General features: G+C 40.3%; 2 protein-coding genes across 2 annotated transcripts; both read right to left on the bottom strand.

Annotated features, from left to right (window-relative positions):
• Positions 1-1,084: 1,084 nt before the first annotated feature.
• On the bottom strand, positions 1,085-4,478 carry LOC307265685 (vascular endothelial growth factor A-like; the record flags this gene model as incomplete). Its single annotated transcript, XM_080047479.1, has 4 exons — positions 1,085-1,121; positions 3,948-3,977; positions 4,068-4,144; positions 4,284-4,478. The coding sequence occupies 4 exons, from the start codon at positions 4,476-4,478 to the stop codon at positions 1,085-1,087; spliced, it is 339 nt and encodes a 112-aa protein (XP_079903605.1).
• A 6,551-nt stretch (positions 4,479-11,029) lies between these two features.
• actr10 (actin related protein 10) lies at positions 11,030-20,633 on the bottom strand. The gene is made up of 13 exons (XM_080048406.1): positions 20,461-20,633; positions 18,876-18,948; positions 18,709-18,791; positions 18,451-18,559; positions 17,941-18,048; positions 17,726-17,793; positions 17,501-17,580; positions 15,540-15,575; positions 13,179-13,258; positions 12,991-13,064; positions 12,805-12,886; positions 12,156-12,357; positions 11,030-11,966 (listed from the first exon to the last, which is right to left on the bottom strand). Exons 1-13 carry the CDS (start codon positions 20,535-20,537, stop codon positions 11,785-11,787), a joined length of 1,254 nt encoding a protein of 417 aa, XP_079904532.1. The 5' UTR covers positions 20,538-20,633; the 3' UTR covers positions 11,030-11,784.
• Between the last annotated feature and the right edge of the window lie 1,387 nt (positions 20,634-22,020).

Raw genomic sequence — 22,020 nt, 5'->3', positions numbered from 1 at the left:
AAAAATACAAGGACAGGATCTACCAACAACACACACTATATTTGGCAGTCAGGGGCGTTACTTGTCTAGAGTACCAGACACGTCCCCTGCACGTCCCCTTCTTCACGCTGCTACGCCCGCCCACCTGTTAGATTTCATGGCTTCTGATTGGTCGGCGCAGCCAACAGCTGAAAAACGTGACCGGGGCCAATGTGTGGCAAGTTGAGGACATTGTGTACAGCGTGCACACAGGAGGTGTACAGTACAGCATAGTGTACAGTAGGAGTACAGGCAGTACAGGCATGTCAAATGTACTGCCGGGAACCTAGTGACGTGAGGTTCCCAGACTAACGTTAGTGTGTTGCATAACAGCCCGATCGGCCTAAAGCTAACCTTAGCGAAGTATTTTCTGCTGCAGGTTTGAAGAAGTAAACAAAACACCGACCTCCTGAACAGAACGTTCTCACGTGCAGGAATGATAATACAGCTCGCTGCATTGATTTGGATGGCAGTGCTTTTGAAAAGAAAATAACCACAAAAAAGTGCTCTGAGTCTTAACACAGTAAGAGTGTGAATTTATTTCGTAAATGTATCACTTATTAAGGGAGTAAATATCACATAACATGTAGAGGATGTCTGTGGCTGTGAACCAGCAGATAAGTGGTTTATAACAGGAGTCACAATGAACCTGAGGTCATGGAGAAGGTCTCTGGCATATTTGTGAATTTTGTCATTGACCAGGCAGTTCATCAGTGGACCTGTCAAGATGGATGAAGGCCTTATAATCTCTTCCCCTGGTAGCTGATAACTTTGCAGCTTTCCACTCATTATCTCTATACCTTCACTGGAATCACCTGTATCCTATGTCTATGTTTAAAACCTCATACACAAGCAACTCTATAAAAATAAAAATGACTGTTACTAAAGGAGGTGTCAGACATGGTAAGTTGCTTTGATGAATATTCCAAAAAAGAAAACTGTGTTATGGTCAATATGGAAGGTCTGATGTGTGATGGATGCCCCGCACAAGTTAGATGTATAGATTTGCTTCTGTTCGCTACAACAATGTCAGTCTTCAAGGTTAAACTTTGGACGGAGGAGTGGATCAGTGAAGATTCATCTTGGTTTGAGGGAACTGGCACCTGAAAAGACAAAAGTGATAGATAAAAGAAAATTCTAATTTGTACAACACTATGTCCAAATCCCATCTTTCTTGGGACATTGTTTGACCTGTCCCAATTTTCAACACAGTTCTTATATGAAGCACAGAATATGGTGTTAAATAACAACATTATTAACAAGCCATTATTTGTTTCTGGTGGACGGTATATTACTGGTTTTGTCAGTAATAAGGCATTCAACCATAGGCAAGAGGCCATTTAAACGTGCACAAACCCGATTCAGACACCAAATCAGAAGAATTTGTTATAGAATATCATTATATGCTTTCCCGAATTGCTTGTTCAAAAGCATCATTCAATCAGATCTAAACATTGGAGAAACAGTAAGCCCATGTTGAATCTCTGAGCAGAAGTAACTAAAATAATTAAAAGGCTTTGTATCCATGATATACTCCCCTTTTATTATTTATTATCTGGTGTGATCTTGAGACACCATTTGAAAAGTTGTGTAATTGACTTTCACCTATCCTTATCCAGGGGTTATTGGGGTGAATATTGTCTAGACTGTGGGTTAGGTTATCGCTCATTTCACTCAAAGATGAGCCTACAAGCAGTCAGAACAGAGCAGTCGATAACCCATCGACCACCACCAAACACAGCCTCAACCAATGATGACCTCAAGTCAAATGCTTAGTGGGGATGTCTTTCTTCCACCTTCTTATCAGAGGAGATGGTGTAATGTACTCGCTGCTTCAAGCTTTAAACTCGATCCTGAATCCTTTACCAGAGTCCCTGTCTGGTAAATAGCCACATCAAACAAGCGTATTTTGCTATACAGGTTGTGCTTCTGTTATAAAGTGCAGTCCTCAATTCATAAACAGAGATAGCCATCATGGCATCATCAGGGTTCTTCAGCTTTAACTTTTAAAACCTCATAATGTTGCCTTTTTAGTAGCACCTATTCTTTTATTTAGGCATCTCATTATTTAGGACAATGTCTTCATTGTTCACTAGATCGAAACAGGTTACACAACAATTTCCCTTGTCACATAAAGACAAAGAAAGTGGGAGAGAGGCCAGTTCTATTACAAGTTAAACACGCTGCCCATTTGACCTTTGTGTGAAAAGAGCAAGCCCAGATCAACAAAATACCAAAATCAGTGTCCACAAAGCTCTTTGATCGGACTGTAAAATGACGGATCTAATATTGACGCTGGACTGAACTGCATGGGCTTGATAAATAATTTTGCTGCTTTTCGGATTCATTCCTTGGTTTGATTACATTTTAAGACAAGCGCTGAGCTCTGCTGTTGTTTAACATACTTTTATATGTTGTGCACTCTGATTGAGTCAAACCCCCACTGACTAGTTTACATTGTGTATACAGAGCTTGGCCACTAGGCCCCGGGGCTGAGAGGTTTCATAGGCCCCACGGGCGGCGGTCTTACAATACAGATGCGTTAAAGCCATGTTTGTCTACACCACAATATCTCTATTGATGAAATACAAAATCACTTAAGGTAACATGTAAATAACCCCCTCCTGGTCTGATGACTTTTAATAACCAAACACACATGGTTGGTACAGTTTTTCCAAGTTATTGAGGAGACAGTGGTGGGGACCCAGGACCTTCTAGCGGGCCCGGGGGCATGCCCCCTCGGAAGAAAAATGTGAACCTTTTAAAGTAAAATGCACCAATCTGGTGCACTTTGAGAAGAAAACTAAGGCTAAATCAACTGTGTCCTATGTGAGCTATTTTCTGGAATCATTTGTAGACACAGAAATACCAAAAAGCAGAAACAAAAATATACAGGTTTAAAAAAATCCAGTCAGTCATCCTAAAGCTACTTCTCTCTTTGAATTCTTTGTTTTGTTTTTAATGGCTCAACTCAATATAGGCTCTTGATCTGCGTTGCCCCGAACAATGTTAATTTATCAAAAATAACAAAAATGTACTGGTGAATGATAGGCCCCGTGATCTTCATAGGCCAAAAATAATGTGATTTTATTTTTCCTTTTTCTTTACTGGTTCATGATGGGCCCCTGATCTCCGTTAGCCCCCCCCCCCTACAAAGATTAGGGGCCTATCATGAGCCAGTCAATAATTTATTGTTTTAAATGACAATGTTCGGGGCCTTCTTAGATCAGGGGCCTATATTGACACAGTAAAAAAAAAATTAAAATTTTCTTTTTTTTCTTTTTTTTTTTTGGAGAGGCCCCTGATCTTCGTAGGCCCTGGGGCTTCAGCCCAGGTAAGCCCGTGCATAAAGGCGGCCCTGGTCGTGACTGATTTTGATGATTTACCTGAAGAGGTATACTGCTGTATTGCCCCATCACCAATCTTGACTTTTCCTGTTCTCTCTCTTCATTTTCCTTTACTTTTTTGTTAGTTTTCCTGATATGTAAATCAGAATATTTTCAGCCATCATTTTTACACTGGAGGTATTTGGGTTAGTGCTATCACACAGAAGCACAAGCTCATGTGATTCCACTATTGCCCATAGATTACAGGCCTGCCAACGGGAACAGCGACACACCAGACAATATATTATGACATTGTTTAATCTCAACCGGCCTTGGTAGTGTGACAGTGTGGAGGGGAACAGTGATGAATGTAGCAGTAACGTTCAAACATTATGAAGCTGCGTGTGTGTGTATGTGTGTGTGCGTGCGTGCGTCACAGGACGTCGATCCATCTCTTACTTGCCACATCCGTTTCCTGTCTTCCTGTGTTTCCTCCTGCGAGGTCTGTTCTTAAAAGGCTCGCCGCTGCTGTGAAGTCAGAGCAAAGTGCAGTGACGACACTGATGTGTTCAAGGCTGACAGACTTAATGTTCCTCTACTGACCTTTTATTGTTTACAGGCTTCTGACGGGCTCTAAACAGGGGAAAAGACACAAACACATGGTGGTTAGAGATGCTGAGAAAAATCTAATTTTGCATCTTGTGGACATGAGAAAGAATCTACCTGCATTCACATCTATGATGCTCCACAAAATTGAGTTCCACATAGTGCATAGAATTCATGGGATGAATCCTCATTACCTGAGAAAGACAGGACAGGGAAAACTAAAACTGAAGATACGGCCACATAATTAATATAGACAGTTTGTAGAAAGTATATTTTCAAATCACCCTTCAGGTATTTCTGATCAATAATTTCTGAATAGAGGTATTGCTAGACCTGCAGAGTGATGTTGCCGTCAAGGGTAGGCTGACACTCCAAGTTCTCATCGCCACAGCAACCAGAGCATCGCCAAAGTGGGACACAAGCAGGCAGGTAGATGTACTCCACGTCTCCAGGGTACTCCTGCTCTACATCCACCAACTGCTCCATGGGCCGACACAGGCTCTTTGCCCACACCTCTTGGAATGCCATGACTAAGGGACATGTTGAGCCTTTCAATCATTTGCAAGTGATGGAAAAGCCCATTCAGGGGGATATGATCAGTAGAAACACTTACCTTTTGAGTGACCCTCTTCAGGAGGGCGGGAAATCTGCGAAACACATAGTACAATTTTTTTAATGAATGAAAATTCAAATATACACAGATAAACCGGTCAGTTGCAGTTGATTCAAGTCTTAACATTAATGCTAAACATGTCTGTAATGAGTATGACAGCCCCTGCACACATCAGGAAACTGATAGAGCTGTTGCAAAAGCAGGGGGATCATTGAGCAGTTAAAGAACGCCCTCTGGTGTCAGAAAAATTGTAGTGCACACACTGCTCCAGTAAAAACAATGATGCTGTATGGCTTTTAGGAGTGTACCGCTGTGCCACTGCAGCAAAAAATAAACAAAAAGCAGTAAAATGAGCCAGCCAACAAATTAAATGCATTTTATTTCTCAATTTGTTGTAACACTAGATGGTTTATTATCACAAGAAGCAAAAACCTTCAAAGTATGCAAAGAATAACAGCAAAGAATAGCTGCTTTCTTCACTCATGGGAGTTTTGCACACTATAAACGCAGTGAAAACAAAGGCAGCGCTGAAAGGTATCGTGACACAGCATGAATTTCGTTAAGTTCTCACAGCCCAGCCTCCAAAGTCAAAATGGCAACGTTCCTGATTGTTCTGAATGCCAAAATTGAGCAGGAATACAAAGTGCAAAGTTGATCTTGGCTCTCTTCTTCTTTTGAATATCAACAATCTGTTTCTGACTCCTCACCTCTCCACAGCTCTCCTCACCCTCTGAACATTGATGGGAACATTGTCTTCTGAATGTCAAACGCTTTCATAGGACAGCAGTGGGTTTTTATTGTAGGATTTGTACCAAGTATACCAACTCATAACCCACAGAGCCTCTACTGCTCCATCCAGCAATAGGACCAGATGCATTACAACGGATTTAATGACTCTTTAGCATAAGACATGCAGAAGTGCCTGATGAGTTCCACGACGAACGCTTTATGAAACTGTTGGTTTGCAAAAATGTGCTTTTCTGGTCCCTTCATTATTACTCTAATTGTGTTACTTGCACAAAGCATCCAAGAAAATGCACAATCATTATTTTTCTACAAAACGGGACACAAATTGTTCTTCTTCCTCCTGATTTCATCTCTCTCTCTCTCTCTTTCTATCCCATCTTTACACACCCTTATTTGCATGTCTTTAAGTATGATTTAAAGATGTCAGGAATAGGTTTTGGTTCAGTGCTTACAATGTTAAAACAGTCTCATGTGGGCTGACAAGACCCTATCTGGACCTTTTCTTCCGACTTGATGAGATTCACAAACCTACGTTTCTGACTCATTTTGAGAAAACCAATTAGGAAATACATTTTGTAATTTTCTCAGTTATGAATAAGGTTGTTTTAGAGTTCTAAAAATGGCAACCTAATAATGGGAATTACACAATACTTCAAACTCTAGAGTCGAGATGCATGTGTCCTAATTCTGGAGGACCTGGAAATAAATGAAAATAAGTGGCTGGGGATTCCTGCTGCATTCTTTTTTCTGTAAAGGGTTCAGTCAGTGTAAAGATGTCTCTTGAAAGTACAGGTTGTCATGCTCTCTAAAAAGCTCTTTAAAGCTATAGTGCATCACTTTTTCATATAAATGAAAGTCTGGTACATTCAAGCCATTGCCAAACAAGTTGACACAAAGTTAATTGGACCTATAAGCTCCACAAAACTCTCTTTATATTTCTCAGTATGGCAGCTTAAACCAACTGGTGTCGCCCCCTAACACTGGTGCAGAAGCTCAAGAAGCGCGGCCTACAGAATGTTTCAGGTGTTGAATCTACGGCTAAGAATAAACCCGGACGTACAGCGTGAGAAGTCATGCGCGATCACCAAAAGGATTACTGAATGTAGAGGCGCCAACAGTGTTGTTGTAGTCACTCAGTATTCCTCATGGGGGCGAGAAAAATGACACACTGTAGCTTTAATGGTTTCATCACTGACATTGTGCCTATGTTACATACACGCCATGGATCAGATTCAGTTTATTTTTCTCATTCATTAAATTTGTTCAATTCTAACCCAGTTGTTTGTACTGTAACAATGAAAGCTGATTTAATTCACTGAAGGTACTAAGATTTATGTTCAAACATGTGTATAGCACAGCAGAACTATGGATGAAATGCTTTATGAATAATACATTTGTTCAGCCCATATAAGAGTCATTTTAGGTTTTTAGCTTGCTACTCAATTCAAGTCCTGTTTATAGTCTCCCCAAATAAACTGCACAGCCTATTCACTGTGCAGCCTATTCCCTGCCTGGCAATTCTTTATGTATCTGTCTTGCCTGGAGACAGGAGAGCGATGCAGAGGATAACAATAAACCCCCATCACAACCATGGGAGCTGGACCTGGGGCCGCAGAGTCTCCAGACACTCATGTCGGGGACCTACTATATTCTTTAAATGAATGATTTCTGTTTTCAGACACAATATGAAGCTACCTCTGCACACCTCTCTACATCCTGGATCAGCAACATGGAGCAGCTGCCTCAAAGGCTGTCATATCTGTACACATGGCTGTAAACATTAAACAAGACCGTTCCCAAACCCCTAATTGCAGATGGTATTCTCTCTCTCTCTCCCTCTCTCTCTCTCTCTCACACACACACACACACACACACACACACACACACACACACACACACACACACACACACACACACACACACACACAAACTCACTCTTGTGACTTTTAGCTGCATGGTTTCACGTGAAGTGCTAATCGGAGTCATGTTTGTAGGAAAAAGAAAAAGAAAGGACAACCTAAAAATAGGGAAAATCTTAACTTAAAACTTAATTTAGCATTCAAAATATCATCATAGAATAAAGTAAATGATAAATAGCCTACATTGAATTTCAATATTGATACTATCAATATGATATTAAATATATCCCAAGGGCACAGCTGTTCCCACAACACCCGAAACTTGGACAATAAAAAAAACATGGTTGCTTACTAGAAACATTACAACAATGCATGTTTTTAAATATATTGAATTACCTGCGCAGGTACCACTGGCAGCAGAAGAAAGGATATGAGATGCGAAACTCCGACGAAACTGTGCATAATGCTGCCAAAGACAAGTTACTCCCCCTCCCTCGTCTCCGGCCGGTCAGAAAGGAATGATAAAGTCCACACAGCAGCTTGGTGAAGCGGCCGAGCGCTTTGATTGGCGCGCCCTCCAGCTGTGCGCGAGCTGGGATGGAGAGCGCGAGGCAATAAACCCCTTGGCTATACAGTATAGAGCTGATTAGCAGTAGGAAAACAGTTAAGGGAATAGCAGGTGTAAGTTAGACAGCACAGTATGTCTCTCTTACACACAGACACAGACAAACAAACACGTCACGTAGCCTATGCACAAGACTGTATTCCATGACTCAAGAAAAGTTGACTTTAAGAATACAAATAAAAAAAATTCAGGATGCTTTAAAAAAAAAATTTAGTTTGCTATTACGGTTTTGTATAATATTCTGTTTTTTATTGTGACAAAGCCTAAAGACACAAACACACTAATACAGTGCTTTTAAGTCCTAGTTTCAGCAGTTTGGCTCCTGTACATTGTTTATGCACTCAGGCCCTCAGGGTGTTGCCTGTTTAGAGTTGGCACAATCGGGAAGTTATCACTACTGAAGCTGCAAGAATAAGCAGAATGCCAGACGACACCCTCCTTCATTCCTGATTTTGGCAAGTTTATGCCATGTGTGTTCATTACAGATATCGTATATGTTGTCATCGAGATAAGCCTTGTGTGAGTTCTATAAACAAACATAAATTAAGCCTTTGCATTATACAGTTTTTGGCTTTTTGTATGTTGCCAATGCTTTTCTTTACAGCTTTTCAAAATCACTTACAGGTGCAGTGATACCAGTAATATCATCATGATACTTGTTTGCTTGCTCGGTCTGCAGGGTGGAAACCACAAGCAATGAGATGTCCCTGCATTTATTAGGAGAGGCTCAGATGTGTTTTCACAGGCAGTGTGATTTACGGGCTTTTTGGGCCGGTGTGTTTTGAAAAACAGCCTAAGTGGAAGAGATAACCAAGATGGATCATGCCTTTTCCTCTCACAACATTTGCCTCTGAATGCCTGAGGGCTATCATGGATGAGCAAGAAACCATGTTTATATCCCGTTGTACATGACACTAATTACTGTATGAATTCATGTAAGGGTTTATTTTAATCATAATAAAAAATAAATAAAAAGCAAACGCAAATGAGCACTCGGTGAATGTTCTGCCAGATCTGGGGTTGTGGACCATTTTTGGAACCTCCTGGTCTTCCAATGACAGGTTTGCCTCTACGCCTTACAAGCAGGGCTCACCCTCTTTTTCTTTTTCCCGGGGCATTCCCCTTCCAGCTCACACTCCCAGTCTGATAGCCAGAGGTCAGACAGACAGCTGCTGCTTCCTGTCTATGGGAACCTCTGTGATGCTCCAGTCCCAGTCCAGCGTCCAGGGAAGATGGGGTTTCCCTCAGCTGGAGCAGGGGCAGCAGGTGGGCCTACACAGCTCCATATACTCAAGAAGCAGACAAGGCCGTGGCTTGTCCTTTAAGTTATATGTTCAGATGAAGATCCTATCCTCTAAGGCTTTGGTCTGCATCAACTTATTCTTCAAAGGCTATCATAGGAGTAACAAAGCTTTTATTTTCCTCTCCACAATCCCACTGAAGTTGAATGAATCACAAAAAGATGGAAGTTGGAACTGAAATGTAGCCAGAGTTTGTTTGTTGTTTGTGCCTGTGATCAGGATCCAAACTCTATCTGAACTTCCCACACTTTTTTTTGTTGCCAGTCTCGAGCATTGTGGGTAATACTACTGTTTCCCAAGCCCCACAGTAGCCAGACGGCCAAACACAGAGTGATGAATGTGACCCAAAAGGCCAAACAGATGCAACTCCATTCTGGGACACACAAACATTAACAGTGTATTGAGGGGGGTTCATAAATATGTTTGAGTGAACAAGGAACATAAATATGTTTGAGTGAACAAGGAAATAACCACTTTTTCGAGTCTCGGTTTACATACAAGAAACTCGGCTGACTTGCTTAAATGCAAGATGTGAACTTGCCAAATCAACAGCTGATCCTTTAAATGAGTCTGGGCTGTGTACTGTTGTCGTGTGTAGATCCACATAATGTGTTCCTGCTACATGCTGGCCACACACATCTTCAGTTTATTCCCTGAAGGGGGCTGCAGATGACTGCAATGATTCTCTAGGCTTACAGTGCCAAGAAATAGTAAAACAAGCCCATGGAAGACCCTACATTTTTTGCCTAATTTAGTCATCATTTAGTGATGGGATATTCTTGAGTGACAATAAGATACAGGCTACATCTGGAATAGTCACTTGAAAACTTCTGTGTATTTATTGAATTATTCGCTTGAACATTCAGAGGCAGTTAAGTTTGAGTTACACCATATTTGTTCATATACTGTATATAGTACACTCAACAAATGTTCTCCACTTTGAAGTCATTTTAAACTATTTTGCCCAAACAAGACTGTTTAATTATTAATATTTTGGGAATCTTTCATGAATGACTCTCTTCAGTTCATGACACAGATGCTCAATTGACCAGAGGCCATTATTTACACTTAGGCATTGTGGAACACTTTTCTCATGTCAGAGCCATTTTGTAGTTACCATTTTTCACTCTTGGATCTCCCATCTTCTATTAAGCCTCAGATGACAGACAGCTACCCTCGACCCTAAACTTGAAAAAGTAAATTGCATACATCTGAGTGCATTGTTTTCTCAGAGTAATGGTCTTGTAATTTACATAGAGTATATTTTTCAGAATGTTACTTTTCGGGGTTGAGAAGTCACAGCATGATATTATTTTTGCCCAACATCTTCATACAATTGAAACTTTATTTTAACATAATTAAAAGTCTGTATTTTTTGTTTAATACTGGAGGATATGTAGGATATGATATACCAGTGGTGCCCTTTTCTTCTAGCTTATGGAATTAAATTGAAATTTGAATGTTATTTGGATGGGCGCACATGGATGGATGGGTTATAGTTCAGGGCAAGCCTGTGGCTATATGTTTTCACACCACGGTGAGACATTATATATATATATATATATATATATGAAAATGGAAAGCATGTCTGGTGTACACTGTCAATGAATAAGGAGACCTAAAATTGTCTGTGTATTGGAATGCATCTTCTTAAAAAAAAACAAAACAAAAAAAAAACAGTTTTAACTGTATATATATATATATATATATTTATTTTTTACTAAATAATTATTATCTGCAATGGGTCCTTGTACTACTTTTGTGTCCTTGCATTAGTTGTGTTAACTTGTGCCTCAGGTGTTGCTCTCTTCACTTCAAGAATTGTATTGCCAATGACTGCTGCTGTAAATGTTGTGCATATGACAAATAAACCTCATGAATCTTGAATAGCATTTTTTTTTAATTCAAGGATAAAAAAAGGGAGAAAAGGCATGTCTGGTTGAAGTCTTAATGTTTATTTGTTGTAATAGTTGAATGTAAAGGCTTTGAAAGGTACAGAAGAAGATGGCGTTGTTAGGGAGATGTTTTTAAACTACCATGGCATACATACACACATTATTTACATCATTCAGCTTTAACTAGGCCTCTTCTCAGGATTTTGCCCCTGACCAACCTATTACATGTGCCACACTTGTTAGTGTTATGTGCGAAGTTTAAAAAAATAAAAATAAAATCAGGATACCTCCACCCTGCTTCAATTAGCTGGAGTAACTGAGAAGAACTTTGTGAGTTTACAGGTCCTTTATCAAATCCAAACAATAAATAAGTAAATAAGTGAAACATACATATCTTTGTTTTCTTAATGGGACATTACCGTCAGAACTATACAGTCAGATTGTTCGCACTTTATCATACATCCGCTTTCTCCAAAGTTTCGCAACACTTTCTGTTGTTTTGGTGACAGTGGAGTGAGTAAGCGCTTACAGTTTGTGTTTTCCTCAATAAAACTTGAAATAAAAATGGTTGTACGTAGCACAGGGACAATTTGAAATTCTAACACTCATCCTTGTGAAAAAAAAAAATCAATGTAACCACCTCAAATCCCAATCTCTTTTCCAACTGGTAAAGTCAGAAACCAGCTCAGCGGATCAACAGACAGTCCAAATTCAGAGCATACGAATGATGACTGAACTGTTCTATGTTTTTGAGTAAAGGATACTACATAGTTTTAATTAGATAACAGGGCATTCTACTTCTCTGTGGAGAATGCTCTCTTCATGAGTGGAGGAGGGGTCTTCCCTGCTTCGTAGAGAGACTCAGGAGGAGGGGAGCTCAAGCAGCACCAGTCTGGGATCCGGCCTGTCTGGTTGTAGTAGTCTCGTGACACCGACCGGCTGCCCAGGATGTCCTGCAGAGCCCCGAAGATAGCACCTGTTGAGCAGAAGATGATATGAATACAGACAGGGCTTCCCAGATTACACGAGATGCCACAAACTATATTTTCCCAAAAATCGCCTTGTATATATTTTTTCCGGTGCGCTGTTAAAAAACATTTCGTAGACAATGATACATAGAAAAGAGAAAAAAAATCAAGAATTAAAAGACAAAATCTCCTCTGACCTCCAAGCCAGGCGGTGCAGTTGGGCTTGGCAGGCGGGGCGTGTATGCGCAGGCTCTTGCTGGCCAGCACGCTGCTGTACTTGGGTTTCTCCACCAGGAGGCGTATCTCCGCCAGCAGGCGGTGCATGAAGCCCGGCAGCATAGCTGTGCCTCCGATCACCACCAGGTTTTCAGAGAGCACCTTACGTGCATCAATGGGACACTGCATGGGAAAACACATGCACACATTTATTACTTTAGATCATGATAAAAGGCAGTCTGAAGCAGTGTAATGTCTGCTGCTGCTGCGGGCCCTATACTGAGATACATTGGAGCAAACAAAACCGCTCTCATTTACATGGAATGGCCACAACTGAGTGTCGCCATAGCAACCACTCCGACTCAACGGCTGTACAAGAACACGGAGCAAAACGCGCAAATTAGACATGGAACAAGCTTTACAGTAATTCATCAAAAGTAATCAAAAAAGGCTTTGTACATTTAAAGAAAAAAAGAATAGGATTCCAGTGCTGACAGAAACATTTAACCCTTAAACCAACAAAACTAGGATATTTAGCATTTTCCAAAGGTGGGGGACGTAGGTTAAGGTTACGTAACATTTTGTCCTGACCCAAGCCAAGACATGTAGAATGAATGAACTTTTCTCTACCTTAACCAGAGCGTCAAGTATCAGAGAGGCCACGCTCTTCTCTTCATTGTCCTGCTCAAACAGGATCTCCATCACAGAATCTCTGGGGGGGGAGAAAGAAAATCTGATGATGACCTAAAACATAACTAAATCTCAGCCCGGGTAAAGGCAGTGGCAGAGGTCAGGTGCACAATTTGAATGAGCTACCTGATTGATCCTTTGACGTGCAGGATTTTCTCACCGTCCAATGGGTAATCTACATCTGGAGGATGGGCCGGACGCTACAAACACATTCACAAGAAGAGTCAATAAACCGAAGCAAGTGCATTACTTGCATACGTTTACAGACTGGTGACTAGCATAAAACAACATTAAACAAACAAAATTCCTCCCACCTCAGCTGTTCCATCCAGGTTAAATTTGGCTTCCTGGATCTTGAGGCCTCTCTGCAGGTCACTGACGAAGCATGTTCTGACTGCAAGAAACAACACAAAACCAATTAGCTGCCATGCATCCAAACTGTGCAAAATGAATTATAGAGTTGTAGAGAGGCCTTTTAGTTACATGTGTTATTTTGCAGCACAAACTTAATAAATTACATATTTGTATTGTTACGAAGAACTTTTTCTATTATTTGAATAATAAAGTGTGTATTTACAGGCTTCAGGGTTTTTTGTAAATAGAATATAAAACTCCTTCAATCTGTAGCAAAAGAAAAGGGCTGCGGCCTCTTGTCGCGGCAGTGAAATACCAGTGTGTCTAGTTGTTGGAAATGAATGTTGTGTGTATGAATATATGTATATATATATATTAGGGCTGCCAAGCGATTAAAAAAAAAATCTAATTATAGGCTCTGTGATTAATTAATCTAAATTAATCGCATACTTTTATGACACTTTTATACCTGTTTATAAACAGCTGTATAGCCTGCTACAGTTTGTTTCTCTCTCTCTCTCTCTCCGTCTCTCGTAACTTCTGTCTCCACAACAGACAGCGCTGCACTGCCACAGATGCCTATGCCGATTCATTCACCATCGTCGTACTCATAGGCAAAAATATTGACACACACACACACACGCGCACACGGCGGGTGTCCTTTTACGCGGGAGACGAGACAGCTAGCAAACAAAATTGAGACACGCTGAGGAAGATTGAGAGATACTGTTTTGAACCTACACCCACTAAATCAATAATGCACAGACACTGCGGAGAATAAAGTAAGATGTCTTCCTACCTTAATGCTTATTTGCCCGAAGCATCCCATAAACCGTCCATAGAGCCCTCGGCCCCTTTTATTTCCCCTGCTTCTCTCTTTACTTTTCTCCCTTTCACCCGTGCGGGCCGTGTATGCAAGCTACAGGTGCAGCTCGGTGCAGCTGCGCACCACTTTTGCACCGGGTCAAAGGGCATAATAGAAGTGCGATTAATCTGGGTTAATTTTTTTTAATCGTGTTAATTTTTCTGTGATTAATTAATCGAAATTAACGCGTTAATTTGACAGCCCTAATATATATATTATCTTGCCATACACACAACATTACATTCTATCACACTCTAAATGATGGTCACTATCTGAAGAATTATACTAGACTGCCCAAATATCGGATACTCCTGAAACCCTGTTCTTTCAGAAAATTAATATAAAGTATCAATGTAGCCACCCTCAATTCCTTATCAGGATATTAAAGCAGCTCCGAGTAACATTTAAATATCTTTTAAACAGCCTCATGTTTCCTCTCATAATCATAAATCACCTTTAACAGCAAACGAGACCATCAGTGCAAAGAAAGACGTTTTTATATAGTTTTTATTACTGCGTTTGGTCTGGTCGCACACCCAGTCCGATTTTCGGTTCGCGCGTGCAGGCTCTATGGTCACATATCCGTATTGGTCGCAGATTTCAGTGTGGTGCAGCAACGCGATTTGAGAAGCCTATCCCTCCAGGTGATGAGGGAAGGGGAGCGGGAGCCTTGTTTGAGACAGTTGTTTGTCGTCATAATGACTGATAACGGGGCTGAACCATCAAAGAAAAAAAAGAGAATGCAATGAAGAAAAGCTAAAAGGGAGGGTGATATAGGCTACGGGCGGGACGAGGGCGTTGCCAAGCAACGTGTATATAATTTCACGAAAGCGAACTAGACTGCAGCATGAGCGGTTGGTACTAACACAAAGTTTGCTTTGCTTCACCATCATCAGATAATCATTATCTGAAATAGTCATTATTTACATCAACAACACAAACACATTACCTCATCGTGATCCATACTAACTGCCGTCTCTCGTTCATTCGCTTTCTGTGAGGACACGTAATCTTTCAGCTCCGAGAGAGAGTAGTTAGGTGATACTGCTGCATCAACTCATTGCAATCAGGTGTGTGTAGCACTGACTGGCATTAGTTGATGCAGTGTCAAAACCACTCTCGAAAAGAGTCCTCACACTTTTAACACACGGACATGCAGTATATTGCGCCCTTCTCAGTTACACTCGCACACCTGGCACGAGCTATAAAACAGCTCTGCAACAGCGGGCGTATTAAAAATACTACCGCTTTTGTCCAAAAGGGCCGCCAACGCCAATGTTACTCGTAGTGGCTTTAAATTAAATTGGGTGAATGGAAAACTTTCCAAATAAGTTTTAATTTTCTTTTTGTGTTGGTTTCCTCTGGGAACACGGGCTTAAAAGGGAATAAATAACATCATGATAAGTTACCCTCATGGGAGCCAAGCAACACTTTTAAATACTTTCTTTCTACCTACCCTTGATGTCCTCCACAGTCTCCTCTGGGATGGTCCCTGAAGAAGAGATGAAACAGACATAAATGAAGTGAAACCTAATTTTCTTTCATTTGCTTGTTCATAAATCAGCCAGTTCTTTCATTTCACTTCAAAGTTAGATTTACAGGTGGAGTCAGCGATTCTGGATATCACTTGTTGACTAAATTACTTTGTCAAAATCAGTCGATATCTCCTCACGAATCGCTACCTGTTCGTACTGTGTCGATACCAAATACACAGTACAGGATTGCTTACTCCACCATTAACGATTAATAGGGGGTAATGTGTTAGCTGATGCTGCTGCAAAGGACAAGTATTAAATATGACAGGTATTATATTGGCATTGCAAAATAAATTAAATGTTGTCTTTGTCATGACTGTAATATAGATAATGTAAAAATCATGAATGTACTTCTGATTTTTTCCCTGGGTCATGCCCTTTGCAAAGGGGGTTGATAACAAACGTCTCAGTTTTATTGGACGGGCCAGTCGATTGAGTGCACCTGCTCTCCGTCTTAGTTATTGATGCATATATGTGTGTAGCTTCTTTCACTTGGCTGCAGCTCAACTCGATGATTCCTTTTGGTTTTTCTCCATCGAGAAACAGGCACAGAGAGAACACTTTTAAATTGACTGTATGCATATGTATAAATCACAAAATAAGAAAGGCATTCACTCGAATGTCACACAAAATCAGTTCTCCTTATGAATAATTAGTGATGCATTAGGGCCCTTATTGGTTTCTGCTGTCTGTGTGGCACTGTGTATTAAAAGACAAAGGATTATTCCCCCCCCCCCCCCCCCTTTTTAATATTTATGCCAAAGTCAACAAGCTAAACACAGATTCTGTCGTATAATATATCACAAGGTATTTTCAAAGGGTTACATTATTGATGAACTCGTATTCACCAGCAGAGGGCGCTCTAGGCCTTACAGTTGGATGGGCATCGGTGACTGACACCGCCGAAGTAGGACAGTAAAGTAGAGCTGATGAATTTATGCTACGCTAAAAAGCGCATCTTTTAATGTGAACTGTTTATATTTCCAACAGGTATGTTGTAATATACACTAGCGAAATGTATAGTAGAGATTAGACTTTCCCCTGTTTTAATAGGAACATTGAAGTTGGCCATGGCTAAGGGTGGTGATGTTGTATTTGGACGAGCCAGTGTTTAAGATCGCGGCGCCGATCGCAATGACGCGGCTAAATAAATAAGCTAGTTACGTCCTGTGTGGGGTTAGGGTTAGTGTAATAACTGTGTGGCTATGTGTGGTTGGGGACCGGGAGTGATGACAGACTGTTTGATGCATGATGAAACGGGTGAATGGGTCGGGAGACGGAATGAGCCGTGGGTATTGATGAACGGGGCCGAGCTAGACCCCGCTAGCACGCTAATGCTAAGGCTAATAGCCGTTGGGTATTTCCTCCCGGTCACGTCACTTAAAGGGACAGTTTAGCGTTTGGATAAGAGTGTAATAGTCTGGTCAAATGCTGTTGTGTTGGTTTTGAGAGTAGCCTAATGTTATTTGAAGGCTCTGTCATTTGAGTTTATGCATTTATGTTTACCTTTATTTACAGTATGCTTAAATAGGTATTTCTATGATTAATGTGTATTATAAAGTGTATTGTTATTAAGAGCATGTATTTTGGAGATGTATTAGATTAGATTATATGGACCAGTAGCGCCGAAGTAGGACAGTAAAGTAGAGCTGATGAATTTATGCTACGCTAAAAAAGCGCATCTTTTAATGTGAACTGTTTATATTTCCAACAGGAGGAAATAAATGTGTTGCAGAGGAAAAGAACAGAGCTTCATTTCTTAAACCTGTAACATCTGCATTGTAAAACAAATCAGCAGTCCAGTTTAGAAGTTCAAGTTTATGCGTTTAAGAGATAAAGACAAGGCAGTGTATGGTATTGTATATTGTATGTATGTAATTACCAATGACAGTTGGGACACTTTGCCCAGTGGTAGAGTCTGTGTCCACAGTGCACTGTTCCACAAGAAGTCCATCTAGTTCTCTACAAAAAAAATACAGACGTGCAGTTATGGAAGGAGAGGAATCCAGCACATCAAATTTTCAATCAACACAGAGCAGAGGTGAAATACAGGTGTTCTTAGTTTTTACAGTTAACTCTCATATCAAAACTGTTAACAGCTACTTACTTATGGATGGCTTTCCCTCCCAGAGGCAAAGCCTCCCAAGCTGGCAAAATAGGAGTGCACTCATAAACCTGATTTCAGAGTTAAGGTGGCAACAATCAACCTTCCTTTTGCACTGACACGTTAAGAAATATCAATGGCCAAACAAATGCATGTCCTAAACAGTTGGAGTATTATTTTAAGAGTCGAAGACTCTGAGCAAACAAGAAAAAGGATACAGGCAGCACCAGCGTCTCTGTGTAGCCACAGTCCATCACCAGAGCAGAGTTGATGCCCAAAGTCATGATGGCCATGAGGTGACTTGGGGCAAACAGCACAGAGGGCACCTGGAAAAAAACATTTAAGAAGAAAAGTTACTGACACTAAATAAGGCCATCAGTAAGATTAAAGAGAGTTTTGGGTGCCCCAGTGTACCCTACCACCGTACCCTTAAGGCAAAAGTCCTCCGGTTTGACTCCGGCCCGGGCCGTTTACTGCATGTCTTTCCCCTCTCTCTCTTTCTCCCCCTATTTCAACTCTGTGCTTAATACTATTCAATAAAGGTGAAATCACCAATACTGTTTCTGCAAGGCTTTCTTTACTATTGTCTCTAACCTTTTCCACTGGATAGGTTAATCACATTTTGGCCACCACAGCACAGAGTCGAACTTATTCTTTAAATGAGAATGTTATACATGCAGCATTTTTCTTTATCTTCTATACAAGACAGACCTGCTTGGTTTTCATACCTCAAACTGTTTGAAGAAAACTTTGGTGAGCGTCTCCCTGAAGTGAGACGGGCAGAGGATGGACTCGATGATGACCACCCTTCTGTCGCGTGGGTTCACCAGCAGGTGCCTGGTGGAGACAAAAGGGAAGACAGACTTTGATTTGATTAGGGCTGTGCCACTCTTTATTTTTCAGTGACATTCTGTAAATACTGCATTTAAAAAAACAAAACATTTATCACTTGCTTGCAATGAATTACTAACGCAGAAGAGTCTCACCTGAAGTACAGCAAATGGATGAACTCTTTGAGAATGACATAGAGTTCTTCTGTGTTGATGTTGTACTGAACCACTTTGACAGCCTGACAGTGAGAAATCACACATGTCAATATACATTTTGAAATATCCAAACAAATAGATCAAAAAGAGCAGTGGCGTCGTCTCACCTGTTCCTGTCCTGGCTTCCGGATCTCGCTCGGAATGATGAACCTGGGCCCCGTTTCCCCTGCAAAGCCACATCTGCAAGAAGAGGAACCCATAAGCTGAGCTGCTCGAAGACTTGGATATAAAGGAGATATAAACTGTATAATAATATTTATTACTAGAAGGTTTCATGCTAACAGTTATCTTTATTCAGACTCTTACACGTACTATGATATGAGCAATTCTAGTAGAATGTATGTTTAAACTTAACAAAGGTTAATATAATGCATGAACATTGCATTTAGACTTTAATGAGGAACCATTTTTATTTGAGGAACAAAACACATTATTCCGTTATGAAATGAAATAAATATGTTAGTGAGTTGTAGTTGCATATAAAAAAACCAGTGCAGCTCTGTGTCAAGTGTAGCAAACACCAACAGCAGACAAAGACATCATTATTAAAAGAGAGCAGACCCCTTGATCTTCATGTGACTTGCCTCAGGCCAGTTCCTCATCTTTAATATATCATACCATGAATTTCAGCCAGACTAACCCACATACAGTATTCAGCACTAAAGACATATACAATACCAGCTAAATACACTAAGACTTATTAGTACAGTAGCACTCATGGTAATTCTCCATTACAGTGCTCACTGTCAATTAAATTTTTTTTCCAATATAAACTGGGAAGGCCATTGAGAGCAAGCTCTTATTGCAATACATATTAAAACAAATACAAGCACACGTAAAACAAAGAAACATGAAATAATTGCATATAAGAAGCAAAAAAAAAAAAAAAAAACATTACCCAATGCATACGAAACATAAACACATTGAACAAGTTCACATCACTCAAAGAGAACACTTGCAGTCACTGCACGCTGTCAGACAAAATAGATCTTAATTGATTCAAAGGGATTAGTTTATTAGCGTCTAATTGTAAGAGAGCTGCAGGTTATTTCACTTGTGGGGGACATATTATTTAAAAGACAATTTTCCAATGTATATGATTTTCAAAAACTAAATAGTCTTGGGACTTAGCAAAAGCACAGTGTGAGATTGATATGATAGGACTGTCTTCTCAAAACGGAACAATGACAAGACTTAGACAAGTGGTCTGATCTGATTAAAAACTCATTTAGATTTGTTTCGGTGCGCCCTCTCCAAATACATATAATGCTATTAAGTTTCCACCACTATAACTACCCGCTTCTGATTGAGTGCAACTTTAAATGTGCTCATTCGGTGTCCCAAAAGCTCTCAAACACGAACACGTTGGGGGTTTAAACCTTCATTCGTCAGTGTAGCTGTTTGAGATGCTGCTGAGCTTCAATTGTTGTATTTCTTTGCTTATTGGATTGATCTTGGCTCTAATTTGGCATTAGCTCCTGCTAACTAAACACTGACAACTCTAGTTAGCAGTGACTGGGCGGCGGCTTCCAGGCTAACAACGCTACAGCAGTAGTTATGCACATTATGCCTGTGAGGTTTAACCCCAGTATTAGAGAGACTGGCGGTTCTTAAAGAGAATAAATATGCCAGCCTTTAATGCTAAACGAGTGGCTTTGTTAGCATTGCGGCGTGCTAACGTCTTCTACTCACTTTGTGTATGCTGCTCCTAAGTCGATGACGATCGCAGTCTTCTCTCCTCCGCTTCCCAAACCATCAAATAAGGGCATTTTTCAGCGGGAAAAAAATAATGTCAGCACTTAGCAGCGACGATCGCTAATTTGCATCGTATCAATAGGATAAAGGCGATATGTTGTGTTGTCTTCCTGTTGGGTTGGGTCTTCAAGAACGCGATGACGTCACTGTTGGCTGCCTGATCAAAATATGCTCAAAACGATCACAATTGATAGAGACGAATTATTTAGCCTGAACAGTGTTAGATAAATCAGCTCATATACTTTTTGTAATGTTATTATGTTGCAGGTTATTGTGTATTGTACTTTTGAAAATCCCTGTATTCTGGGACAGACAATTGCAGCTGTAACACATGTCCACTGATTGAAAATAAAACACGACACACTGTGTTCAAAAGTTCTCACAAAAGGGAAGCAATGTTTGAAACTTAGATAATACATAGATAACGATGCCCCTCAGACTACCTGTGGGTGCTGATGGTGCAACCTCACTGGGCCACCACAAGAGGTCACTGGTGCCTTTAATCTTCTAAATTCCCCAAATATTAGCCACCTGCACTTTTGTTATGCCTTTCATGGAAAGCTTTCGTTTCATATTAAGCCTTATGTCTGTACCCATAGGAGTCACAACTTTGATATTACTGTCAGAGTGGACTTATTGGGAATGTCCACAAATTCGTGCAGACTTGCTGGTTATGTAAGTAGTTACTTGTGATATGTGGAAAAGGCACACGGGCCTACACTAAGCACTCATGCATGGCCCTGCTTGGATGCTGTGCCTTTTCTGAGTAACTTTGCTAATTAAATGGGCCAGGGCTTTCAGTCCACACTGTCCACTTTTTTAAAGGAACACAACAGCCAATTTGCTCATACTAGAATGCATGTCAAAGCATGGAAGTATAATTAATTATTGTGAGATCACTGGCACATTTTGTGTTCACACAGTGTACACAATGCTCTCTAACACCAAACAGATCACAATATCTTAAACTAAATGAGTCCCCAATTGGATATGTTTTGGTTTAATTTACTGACTTCCTGATCTGCACACACGTTTACTCTTCCGATATGAAAATGTGAGATAGACTCAACTGTGAGGATTTGCATGAGTCACATTTTCATCCAGAAGAGATTGCCTTTATACTCGCTATCATGTAAAAGTGGAGAAAGGCACTTATCATGATTATTGATGAATGCCATTTCTTAAATATGATTGAACAATATCTGGCAAACAAGTCCTGTGTAATTTGATTCATGCAAGATCATTTTACACATTAGATTTACATACTTCTTTCTGCTATTTATTATTTTCCCATTTATACAATTTCCCCTTGGGTATTAATATCTATCTATCTATCTATCTATCTATCTATCTATCTATCTATCTATCTATCTATCTAAATATCTAAATATCTTACACTTAAAATCAATGTAGCACTCCGTTCATTAAAAACGTTTTCATGCAACATTTCGATTAGCATAAGAAACAGTCCCAGTGAAATACATTATTTCAGTAAAC

This window comes from Ammodytes marinus, assembly GCF_949987685.1.
Source record: "Ammodytes marinus genome assembly, chromosome: 19".
Lineage (NCBI taxonomy): Eukaryota > Metazoa > Chordata > Actinopteri > Uranoscopiformes > Ammodytidae > Ammodytes > Ammodytes marinus.
This window is presented reverse-complemented; position numbering and strand designations above follow the sequence as displayed.

Bases quoted from the DNA above. Each gene is read 5' to 3' on its own strand.
- actr10 (XM_080048406.1), bottom strand. From the start codon at position 20,537: ATGCCCTTATTTGATGGTTTGGGAAGCGGAGGAGAGAAGACTGCGATC. The intron at 13,065-13,178 runs GTGGGAGGAATT...ATGTGTTTGTAG, and splicing joins ACCTGGATGGAACAGCTGAG to CGTCCGGCCCATCCTCCAGA. The intron at 11,967-12,155 runs GTCAGAGGAGAT...TCTGCTCAACAG, and splicing joins CTGCACCGCCTGGCTTGGAG to GTGCTATCTTCGGGGCTCTG.